The sequence below is a fragment of the Excalfactoria chinensis genome, chromosome 2, assembly GCF_039878825.1.
Source record: "Excalfactoria chinensis isolate bCotChi1 chromosome 2, bCotChi1.hap2, whole genome shotgun sequence".
In the NCBI taxonomy this organism is placed as follows: Eukaryota; Metazoa; Chordata; class Aves; order Galliformes; family Phasianidae; genus Excalfactoria; species Excalfactoria chinensis.
The window spans coordinates 66,232,206-66,244,325 of NC_092826.1; the positions used below are offsets into that span (position 1 = coordinate 66,232,206).

At 38.0% G+C, this 12,120-nt stretch overlaps 1 protein-coding gene across 1 annotated transcript in view; it reads right to left on the reverse strand.

The window, feature by feature from the left end:
* Window positions 1-12,120, reverse strand: part of NSUN2 (NOP2/Sun RNA methyltransferase 2) — a 17,158-nt gene continuing 5,038 nt past the window's right edge. The window contains exons 9-19 of the mRNA XM_072328370.1: window positions 11,803-11,933; window positions 9,287-9,360; window positions 7,341-7,471; window positions 6,662-6,758; window positions 5,550-5,722; window positions 4,945-5,037; window positions 4,394-4,529; window positions 3,162-3,242; window positions 2,803-2,941; window positions 1,792-1,831; window positions 1-933 (exon numbers count right to left, since the gene is read on the reverse strand). Coding sequence (XP_072184471.1) covers window positions 528-933; window positions 1,792-1,831; window positions 2,803-2,941; window positions 3,162-3,242; window positions 4,394-4,529; window positions 4,945-5,037; window positions 5,550-5,722; window positions 6,662-6,758; window positions 7,341-7,471; window positions 9,287-9,360; window positions 11,803-11,933 — 1,501 coding nt within the window. The 3' untranslated portion in view covers window positions 1-527. The remainder of the gene's footprint in view (window positions 934-1,791; window positions 1,832-2,802; window positions 2,942-3,161; window positions 3,243-4,393; window positions 4,530-4,944; window positions 5,038-5,549; window positions 5,723-6,661; window positions 6,759-7,340; window positions 7,472-9,286; window positions 9,361-11,802; window positions 11,934-12,120) is intronic.

The following is a 12,120-nucleotide window of genomic DNA, read 5'->3' on the forward strand; positions in this document are numbered from 1 at the left end:
ATCTCATGCGCACATTTGTATGCATACTTGCCATGATACCCTTACCCATTAAAAAAATACCACATACGTAGCAGTCAGGTCAGGCAGTTAACAAGGTCAACAATCTTAAAAGAAAAGATGCTCTTTCTAGAACTTGCATGCTTTGAGTGAAACCTCAGTTGTTGTTTCGCTTTATTCTGAAGGAATTCTTCATAAGATCCAGAGCAGTGCCACAGGCAGTTCATTTCTACATACCATATCTCCATTTCAAAGACAGGCTTTAGATTTTACTGGTGCATGGTCCATTGCCAGCAACAGACACGCAAATCCACAAGTGAAACTGAACTTAAAAGTGGTAAAAATAAGACACGCTTGAAGATAGATATATATTTTTTTAATACAGTTTTCATTTAAAAAATAAAATAGATGAAATTTTAAAACAGGAACGTCAAATTCCAACTGAAATTTTAAAATACTCTTCCATGCTGAAAGCCAGAGTCTGGATGTGAGCCTCATGGAAGCTACACAGAAGTAACACAGAAAGAAAGTTAATCTTTCACATTATCTGTATTGATATCTTTACTTTCTTGGCTTATGTGACTGTTGGTATTTTCACTAAATTGATCCGAATCCTCACTTTTATTTTCTATTTCCATACCACTGCTTTCCACAGGACTGTGGGAAGATTCTTCACCTGTTTCTGCTTCCATTTTTGTGATTGCATCACGTTCTCTATCTTCCACATCCATGTTTTCCTCTGTTTGTGTTGGTCTGCATTGAACTTCCTCCTCTGTTTTACCTTCTGATTCGCCCTCTTTCCTCTTTGCTTTAAACACTTCGACTCCCATCATCCTCAGGTAATGAAGTCTCTCATTCTTGGGCACAAAGGCACGGAGCGATGTCTTTCCTTGCCAACCACAGAGCACTATAGGACACTGAAGATCATCAGGTTTTCTACAAACAAGCAGTTACTTCTGGTCAAGCAGGGGAAAGAATCTTGAAAACAATCTTATAGCCATAGCCTGAATGCAAAACAATTAACAGTAAATGCAGTTTATAACTATTTCTAGAACAATCGTAGAAGATTTCTGGTTGGAAAGGACCCCAAGGATCATGAATCTCCAACACTCCTACCACAGGCAGGGCCACCAACTTCCATATCTAATACTAGACCAGGCTGCCCAGGGCCCCATCCAACCTGGCCTTGAACACCTCCAGGGACAGGGCATCCACAAGCTCTCTGGGCAGCCTGTGCCAGCACCTCACCACTCCCATAGTGGAAAGCTTACAAGAAGCAAGCATGTTGTTCTCAACTTCAGTATCTATATGCGTACCCGCTTGTCCCAGCACAAAAGGAAGCAAAAATCCAAACCAAACCAACTTCTCAAGGCTATCCATTTCTACAACATGTAAAATGATTTTCTGGCTCTGACAGGTTTCTAAAACCAATATAAGCAACAATGAGATGAAGTTCATGTTTAGAAAGATCACTCAAAGAGCTTCCTAAATTGCCTAGGCAATGAGAATGAACAAAGAAAATGTTTATCTTTTTCCTATTCCTTAAAAGAGAAACAAAAACATCACATGCAGTGATGATGAACATCTGTGGCAAAACAAGCAGCCCTCCTCTATAAAGCTAAACACTGCAGCTGTTTTTGAAGGGGCACAGGCAAATGTAGCCTTAGATCTTATTCTAGCTGGCTTTACTGCTGACCTCACTGCATTTCCACTTTTGTTTTTGTTCCCCGATTCAAAACAAACTGCTGTCCCGACTTTAAAAGTAAGTAAATCGAAAGCTACATATCTACTTACTCAGGGTCTGGCTCATACTTCAGAACTATACTTCCCATCGCTGCAGTACAGGGAGAGAGAAAAAAAACAAAAGGGATGTGTTACTTAATACGAGGTTGGTGTCAAACAACAGAGATTAGAAAAATATTGAAAAAATCAAGTTTTCAGACAGCCATACAGCATAGCATGCCTTCGACAGCTGGTTAGCAGTTACCTACATCAATAAGAAACTATAAGCACTAACAGTGGTTTGAGGTTTGTTGTTCAAACCACACTAAGTACAGGACCTAGAGATGCACCTGCCAAAAAAAGGCCCCTAAATCAAACAAATCAAGACTGAAAACCACAGTGTTTTGATTCACTCAGTAAATTTGACGAGGAATTTTTAAATAAGGTAATATTAGCATATGGCAGCCCACATTTCATAAAGTGCTTTTCTCCTATTTTGGAACATCAAACCCAACATACAAGAACCAGCGATCAAGATAAAAATAGATAGAAATAGAGAAAATGAGATAAATAGATAAACTGAAAAATGTCTCAATTTCTTCAAGCACTCAGCACAGAGGAGAAAAGTTCAGTGTAAGTACACATTCCTCCCTATATAAAGAAGATCAAATACATGTTCCTAAATTGGACACACAGAATCATGAGGAACAATTGCATATGACACCATTTCAGCTGAGCAGCAAAGACTCATAGAGAACCTAAAAATCTTTCTCCTATTATTTCGTATGCTCCCTCACGGAGCTGCTGCTGCATGAAGTCACTCATTTGGCAACTCTTCAACTCCCCGGAGTTTATAAGCCTCAAAACTATGACCAGAAAGGACTACAATTTCTAGTGGCACATCGAGCTTCACTAATGCTTAATTACCTAATTAATGAGTTTTAGGATAATTTCAAAGGGTTCTTCTTGGTGAGTTTTGTTTTACAGCAAATACAGTTTACATGGCAAGATTTTTGCCTGTTTTTCCATTTTAAACACATTAAACGATGATCATTTTGTCATATCACAAACTGGAAGGCTTACCCATGTCTTTGACTTTCCTCTGTGTTTCACTGCTAAATTTACTTAAGAATGGATTTTCCTGGGTTAGCAGTATTTTAACATCTTCTATGCAGACATTTATAATCCTTGCATGAATGAATGGGTATAGAGTATATATTCCCTGTTCAACAGATAAACATCATTATTTCAAAATGTAGTTTCTGCTTTAACAAAATGTTCAAAACAGCATCAGCTTTAGCCAATACCACAAAATATCTTATAAATTTTAAAACATACTGAAAATGCAAATGACTCAATCTGACAAATTCAGGGCCAGCCGTGCCATAAGCTGAAGAGAAAACCAAAGTATCTCTTTTGAAAATACAGTGCTCTGTAATTACCTCTTGTGCTAATCTGAAGGCACATCCAAACTGCTCACCATCGCTGTTGCGAGACCAGACTTTTATCCCTGTGTTGATAACCTGTAAAAGGCAAAGCCAATAAGCATTATTAAATGGCATAAATTCCAAATTATCACTCTGAACTTTGTTTTTCCTCCATTGTTTGACTAAAACTAGGAAAATGCCTGACTTAACATTTGCTCGTTTGCACTGGATACTTAAATTCATATGAAAACTCATTCAAAGGAAAAAGCAATTCCCACTGCCAAATATGCTCTCTTTCCAGACAGACAATTACTACTCCTTCCCATGCTTAAAAATGCACAGTGAAGAAGAGGTAGGCATAAAATGAGGGCAGCAACTATTGAGATCTAATTTTAATCAGCGTTTGAGGCAGAATTTTCTGTGTGATTCTGGGGAAGTCAATCAAGGGCAGGATTTTAAAAACAAGAGCTGCTTAAAATTAGGATGCCATAAAATTGTGGTACCCAAAACCTTACTATCTAAATAGTAGGCTTCAGTTTCTGAAGATTTTATCAGTTATGTAGCCATTTCCCGCATGTGGAATAAAAGCCTAAGTTCCCATCTTAAAGATCTGATGCAAACGTGTACTGAATAGACTTGAAGATTCTCAGGATTCAACTGTACGTGGCCTTGAACAGTATCCTGATCTAGTTCTGAAGTCAGTACATTTTATTCAATTGCTTGTAAGACAAATCTTTAGCATTTACAATGCATTTTGTGGGGGATTTTTATTAACACCCCCAGCCCCCCCCATTCTGCACACACAATCTCTAATTCACAACAATTATCCATCTCATTACTGCTCAGCTTAACAGTTTTTCAGGCTTGGAAATTACTTTCAAACAATGCTTCCATATAACAGGGCCAGCTAATAATTCACCTCAAGTTATCCATTACTTTTGGTAAACTTTTCAAAGACTTCCTAAAATTAAGAGGCTCATAACTACAGCAGCATCAACATAAACTTCTGAGTATTTGTGAAGGTACCTAAAAACCACAGAACATTTCTGGGATGCCAAAAATAATACTGATCTTGGAGGTTGATATTTGCCTCTCTTGAGATAGTGCCTCATCTCTTTAATAAAGGAGGCAAAGAAAGAAAAACATTCACTCAGAGACAAGGCCTACATAAGGGCTAATTCTCTATGTAAACAGTTAACTCTGCAATGAAGGTAAAGGAGGCATCCAGTTGTTAAGATGAACCATACCTTCATCTTCTCGCTGTTGTTGAGGAGCACATTCCTTAACTCCTTAGAAACCATGTACAGCTGTCTCTTCTTTCCTTCTTGAGTTCGAGTTAATAAATTCATCTTGGGAAATGAAGGGTCCAGTGCATAAAACTTCCTGTGACCACAATACTTGTTTTGATTCACTGAGCAACCAAAAATCACATACTCTAAACATACAGATTGGTGTCTTTCCTTAAGCTATCTCTGCAAACACCTTCAGTTAGTTGACATTAGCTTCAGTACACAAAGATTAGCATTTCAAAGGCTCCTGACATCAGAAATGATTCAATGTCACAGACAGTAAGATACACTTGAACGTTTCCAGAGCAAACTATCATCCGTGGCTGTTAGTTGTCTACCTTCATTTAGGAAGAGTTTAAGCGCTGAGGTGATGGGCATCTAGCGCAAAGACAGGGAACAAGTTTACCTAAGACCAACTGGAACCATTTTGCGTGATTCACTGAATTGCTAATATTCCTAAAACTTAGGAATCTTACTCGAAAAAAAAAAACAAAACATTTTTTTCTTACTGGATAGGAAGGAACAAGGGGTCATCTTCAGGGAGAAATACAAAAGGATCTTCTTTAAAACCAAATAACTTCATTTTTTTAGATGGCGGAGGTCTAAAAAGCAAATACCGTTGTCAATTTTAATAAAAGTAAGTGACTTAGAACAGGGGTATTCGACTAATTTAATCAACACTTGCCTTTATGAGACTGATTATATGCCAAGCTTAGTACTGACATTTTACTGTTCTTCAGTAAGACAATACTACATACAGTTGACTTTGTAAAATGAGGAAGTGTAAGCAGTTCTTGAGAGCAGAAATCACACAAAGCAGACATTTGTGAGAAAGAAATTGTGGAGACAGTTTAAGATCTTTCAAAGGTCAACTTCTGAAAATAGTTTTTTCCTTACCAGAGAAGAAAGAGCTATCAGACTTTTCAAATGCTAATATACAAGGAGGTTATTCTCCTAACTTGTTAGATTAGGAGACATAAATGGAAATGTCCAACAACTGACAAAATTCAGTAATTTTTACTGATCCACTTTTAAAAGTGCAAAACCAATAGAGCTAAACCATGCTTGGCAATTACAATGCTGTCACAGGACAAATATTTAGACAATTTCTTACCCGCAAACTCCCTTTTTGCTTTGCTCAGCGTCTGAATTTTGCAGTTCTTGTACTTTCTTAGACTCTTCATCTCCATCAAGTGTTGGTTTCTCAGTAGTATCTTCAGAACCATCATCTGCATTTGTTGCTGTCACTTCAGTATCTCCTGTTTTTTCTGGTGATTTCTGATGAACCTGTTTCAAACACAGCATTTGCAAGAAAGACAAAATAGTACCTCATGAGTAACAAAAGGTATCTACACCTGCTCTTTGCACGCATTTAGTTCTTAACTACTTCTGCGGAAGTGCTTGAGGAGATCTAATTGCTCAAGTCCAGACACAACCACAGGCTGTATTTCCCACTAAGCATGGCTCTGAACAACTTGTGACCAAAGCTGGTTTTGCACCATTTATAAAATCATGTTCAAACGTTCATGGAGAAGATCAGTTTAAGCTAGGATCTGCTGCTTTCTTCCTAGCACTCAAAATAGCACACGCAGCCTACTGTACGCTTCCCGTAACAGTGCTACAGAGTTAAATTTAGAACAGCGTCAACTATGTGAAAGATGTTTGCTTACAAACAAACTTTTCTTCCAATTGTGACACAAGTTTCACTCAATCCTTCTAATTAAGCAAATCAAACAGAAACAGCTAAAAGGGATTGAGACGCAAAGTTTCTCTCAGAACAAACTAAGATCAAAAGACTCACGTCAACTTACAGTGCTGATGGAAGAAAAACAAAACTGACAGCAAGAGATTAAAGTCAAATGGCTGAAGCTGCTGCTGCTGCTCCTAACAGTTCTACACACAATCCCCGCTGCTGATGATTTGCTGGACTCTCATCTGCTAGTGAACCACTCCTGAGCAACCCCTCACAGAGTACGATATATTGAAATCCGAATTCACTTAGAATACAGTAGAAAAAGCAGCGTCAGACAAACAGACAGATCACACACAGCTAAAGGAAGCAACAGCTTTAGCAATCCAATCAAAAGCTACTGCAATTCTTTCCTAGTCTTGACTTTAATGATGATCTTGCTATTTTGCTATGAATCATCTTTTGTCTGACATCAGGTCGTAAATTCCAGAAATGTTATTGAAAGTTTGCATTTCAGCTCCTTTAAAATAAGTTACCTTAGGCTGGCGTTTATTCCATGGCATTGGAGCCTTTTTTATTAACACGGCCACAAAAAAGCCTCCTGTGTTCTGGTGATGTGGCAATATCCTAATGCTAGGAACAAACAACAAAACCATGACTGCAGTGTATTCATCATCAGCTTTCAGACTCCTCTAAAGTATTAGCGATGTCACATTCACTTTCAAGGTAAGCTGAAGTATCCACATTAACATTGCACAGATTGAACTTATCAAGGTAGAAACAGGATCTAAAATAGAGCATTCTGACAAAATAACTTGCATCAGTGCCACGCATTCATTTCACCACTCACATCTTGATCTTTAATGACTCACATCTAAACACTATTTTTAGAATAGCTATGCAAAATCTTTCATTGAAAATAAGTCACGGTGTTGAAATGTTAATATTTAACACACTTTTCTGGTAATCTGACTACGCATCTCTATTGGTTGCAAAGAATCTGACATGCTGTATTAATATTTATTCCTGGTAAACAGTGCTCACTGGAATGTAACTATTGCGCACTACCATTACATACAAAGCAACCTAATTATATTTAAACCTGCACAATCACAGAGCTGTACTGCAACACATTATAATTACAATTTGCCTATCTCCATACAAGGTTAAGAAATCAAAACCTCATAAAATCTATCCTGGAAAAAAAAACCTTACCAGCGCTCTAGATTCATTGCCTTTAGCTTCTCCTCCTCTTTTATTGGAAACATCGTGGGACGTATTTGTGTTTGTCTACTTGAAGGCACGTCTTTCCACTCTTCAAACCACTGTCCATCTTTCAGCATGACCTTTAAATAAGGAAATACAAGTATTACAAAGAACAAGGTCACTGTCTGGATAATATCCAGGACTTAGAATGCACCTATAAATCCACTCTAAGATACGGCATACACACAACAATACCTTATTCCACTGAAAGTTCAAAGCTTTTAAGGATTCTTATATCCTATGTGAAAGGTTAGAGGCACCACTCTTGCAGTAGAATATTCTTAGGCAGGAAGACCAAAGTGAGCAACAACAGCTGAAAGTTAGCTTCAGAACCCGCCGTGCCTGCTTCCTTAGCGGTCACTAGGAAGGTAAGAAAGGTCACGTGGGGATGCACTGGGCAAAACATGAATTGAAGGGCCTTTCGTGGTTTTAAGGTAACAAAACAGGACACAGGGATGGTGAATTCAGGACGGGTGCGTATGCTGACGTATTTTCTGGAAGCAAAAACAAGTCCAGAATGATGCTAAATAGCAAGAAAACTAACAGCCCTGTTCCATTTAGTAACTGCTGGCAGCATCAAAGAGAATGTAGTGAGCTCCTCTTTACTGAACATTTTGCCTGTTCTTGTCATAGCAGAACAACAACTAGATGAGATGCAGAGGTCAATTATGGTACCTGAAGTTAAAAAGGTTATTTTCTTCAAATTTCAGAGCTAAATCATTGGAGTTTACTCATCATCTAACCTAAGGACAGAGTACTGAACATCACTCAAACAGAACCTTGTTTTCCTTTTGCTGTTTCCAGAGATTTACAGCGAACACATGCTCAGGAATATTCAATGTAATCACTGAGTCACACAACTTCCACTGAACAGATGTTTCACCAGGAAACAAAAGACTGTACCCAGTGAAAACAGTACCGAAGCAAGCTAATATGCTGAATGACAAGCTAGCCAGTGAGGCTTGAAATAACGTAATAGCAGCAAATAAAGGACAACTTCCAACAAATGTTATTAGTTTAATTTCTAAAATATATATTATGGAGATTTGTATTTAAATCGCAGTCCTATAAATCCCACTGAGAACAAAATATACTCTTTGCAATTTCCGTGTACACATTTTATAGCCCAGTCTCTAGTCCAGGTTTCTAATGGCAGAGCGTAAGAAAATCTTTACTCTATGCACCCTGTTCATTAGCCTGCACACAAATACAAACCTGCAGACCATGCTGTTGTGAGAGACTAGTGAAGCACTGGAGAAAGGCATAACTAACAAGTGGTGTTGCAAAAGCAGAGATTCATAAGCCAAATTTAATCAGAGGATCCTACTACCAGGATGGCTTTCTACTTCTTGATTATACTCTTATTGGAAGCTGAAGAAGCTTTGGGCTTATTTGTTCCTCCCTATTAAGGTGGAAACAGACAAGCCCTGGAGAAAAATACAGGATTTCTATTAATATACTAAGATTACTCACACCACTGCAGTTTTTGTAGGTTATTTCCATACAGTGCTTAACAACTTTTGCTTCCAAATGATTCAAATGGACCAGCTAAACAACAGAAATATCCAAGTTACAGACAGTAAAGTCAGAGAAGGAAGGCTAAGTTAAAAGTGGCTGAAATGATGGTGCCATCTACAGGCTGTGGGCTGAATGCAGTCAGAAAGGGAATATGTTTAAAGCGGAGGTGATAGAACCAAGAAAGGTATAGGAAAACGAGAGCAGACGAGGAGAGAGGCACTTAACATTGGTAAGATTTTTTTCACCCTCTTCTTTAATACCATATAGTCTAAAACTCTAAACAGTAAGTTACTAACATTATTTCAGGTCAATCTAATCCCTTGGAATTTTACTCCACCAAACACAAAGAATGTCACAGAAATACCATATAAAAGTACCTTCCATTTTGTAATTCCCGGCATCCTCTTCAAACCTGGCAACTCGGAAGAGACATCAGCAAGTTCTAAGGCACCTGAAATCTCACAGAAACAAATATATATATATATATATATATATATACACACCAGAATCTGAAAGTCGTGCTCCTAACTTTAACTTTTATAAAAATCATTTTCCTTAAAGATTTCAGATCATCACTTTTCATGACTTCAGAGGAACCAAATATAATGAAATCACTACAGTGCAAATTGACAAGAAAGATGATAAGAGCTGCTCATTCCAACTACAGAAGTTTGCGACACATTAACCAAGAACCCATGGTTAAGTGCTTTTTCTATCAGCTGCATAGAGTAGTTCTCCACACTCTGTACCATTAAATAGGCTCCCCAGGGAGGTGGTTGAATTGCCATCCCTGGATGTGTTTAAGAGCCATTTGGATGTGGTACTCAGGGATATGATTTAGTGGAGGGTTTTTAGAGTTAGGCTACTGGTTAGGCTGCGGTTGGACTTGATGATCTTCAAGGTCTTTTCCAACCTGGGTAATTCTATGATTCTATGTCACCGTTCCAGGCAGCACTGTCATAGAACAGCTTTTATCTTCACTTAGTATTTGAATTTACTGAACTGGTTAAGGATTTTTCAGAGGAGTACTCTTTTACAAAGACTAAGCCTTAGAAAATGCACAGCATGTTCTGATTCTATGGACTTATATACTTAATGCATTTCAACGTGACTGGAAAAAATATCAATCAACACAGAATTATGACTGTTTAATCTACTGAGTAAAAAGTTTAAGCTAACCTAAGTCCTGACAGAATTACATAAAAATCGACTAGTGAGGAGCAACCTTAACATGTCTCTTTTGAGATTCTGAATGATTATTTAAATATCAGGAATACTTCTCCTCATGTTTTACACAATTTAATCATCCCTTCTAGATGAGGTAAACATTCACTCTTACAGTAGCTAGTTCTATGTGACTCTTTTAAATGAGTGAGAAAAATGATATAGGTATGCATATTCCAAAACGTCATGTTGTATTGGTTCTAGAATGTCATCTGTGTATTTCCTCTGAATGTCAACTACTTACAGCATGACTTCAGCTGATGCCTCAAGATGACATCAGATCAATCAGGCATTAAAATCAAGTGTTAGAAGCACTACAATTTTCAGCAGAGAAACAGGGTACAAAAGTGCATTTTCCTTTTTCCCTACAGAGAAAGGAATAACTAATTTGCTACGTAAGTAGCAATACCACAATAGGTAATCAGTTAAGGCAGAAGAACCAACAAAACTTCTGGACTGACCTAAGAAAACTCTTAGGGTCTAACGCTCAAAGCACCAGGGATAACACATTTATTCACTGGAACACCTAAATAGGCTTTAAACCACCTGTACTGAGCAGATACAGGATCCATATGCCAAAGTGCAATAGCACAGTTAAGATCCTTAGTTCCAAGTATTGCATTTCCCTCAAACACTGCAACGAATGGCCTGTGTCCCTTTCCGTACTGGATCATGTTGTAGCCAAAACAGTTCTTACCACTTTCTAGTCTTGTCATTAAACATTTTACTCTTGTCTGACACAGCCCTCAAAAAGCCATGTGGAAACAGATCCAAGGAAACTACCCTTAAAAAAAAAATGGCCATTTAATTTCTACTGAAAAGACGATTCCTAATTATCTCCATGTATTTTCAGCTGAACAGCTGTTTCAGAGACAGTGAAATTCCATACATATTCTGAGAACAGTACAGGGATTAGCACAAATAAAACATTACACACAAGAGGCTGCTCTACTTCCACAACTATTTCAACATTACAGTTGCTTCTGCACTGCACGTGGCTCAACTTAATATACTGGTGACCAAATGAATGCAAAATCCAGTTAGATGTCTCCAAAATTCTAGTTATGGACTCCAAAAAAGTGTCCTTTAGCTGAAGATCAGACATACCGGCCAGTATTACAACAAGCCGATGCAATGCAGTTCAACTTTTCCTCCACTGATTACTTCAAACAATGGAGACTTAACAGCAATGTAATCATACCTTCATCTGTAAGCCAAAACTGCACAAAAACCATAAGCCTAAAGACACTGGAGTTCATGAGCTATTAACATGTGAGAGAAAGGATGCTAAATGCAGCAAACTCCTTAAGGATTCCAGGGTTTTTATTCCTATGATCTACAGAAATGAGACCCCATGTCGTGCTTTCCCAAGGAAATAAGAATGTGAGGCAACGACCCCAACCAGTAGAATCAGTTAATAAAAGACAGGTAACTATCCGAGTTCCACTGTTCGTTTGTTTGTTTCAAATCACTAAAAAACTTTCTCAGGTTTTATACTGGCAGCTGATTTACTTTCTAGAAAGCTGCTCATATCAAACCCAATTAAATCTAACACACAAAAAAATGCTGCTGTTTTCCATGCTAGGAGTACACTAAGCTTACTACTAGTGCTATCATCCACATTTTTTTTCCAGTTGAAAAAATAACATTTTTCCTACTGTTATCTCACCTTGACTCTTTTCCAGCAGAGATGCAATCACAGCTTCATTTTCGATAGGATTCAATGAACACGTAGAATACACCATTCTCCCACCTTCTGCCAGCTGTTCAACGCCACGGGTTGCAATTCTTAGCTGCAATCTAAAAGAACAACCTCGGTCTAACAAGGTATCATTCAAGAACCAGAAACATTTATCATTAAGTCTGCCACAGCTGAAGTTATACTACAGACACACAGACCTCCATGGACTACAAAATCAGCACATACCAAGCTCAACAGCTGTCACCAGTACACCAACTAAAACCAGTTTTAAACTGTCAGCTATCT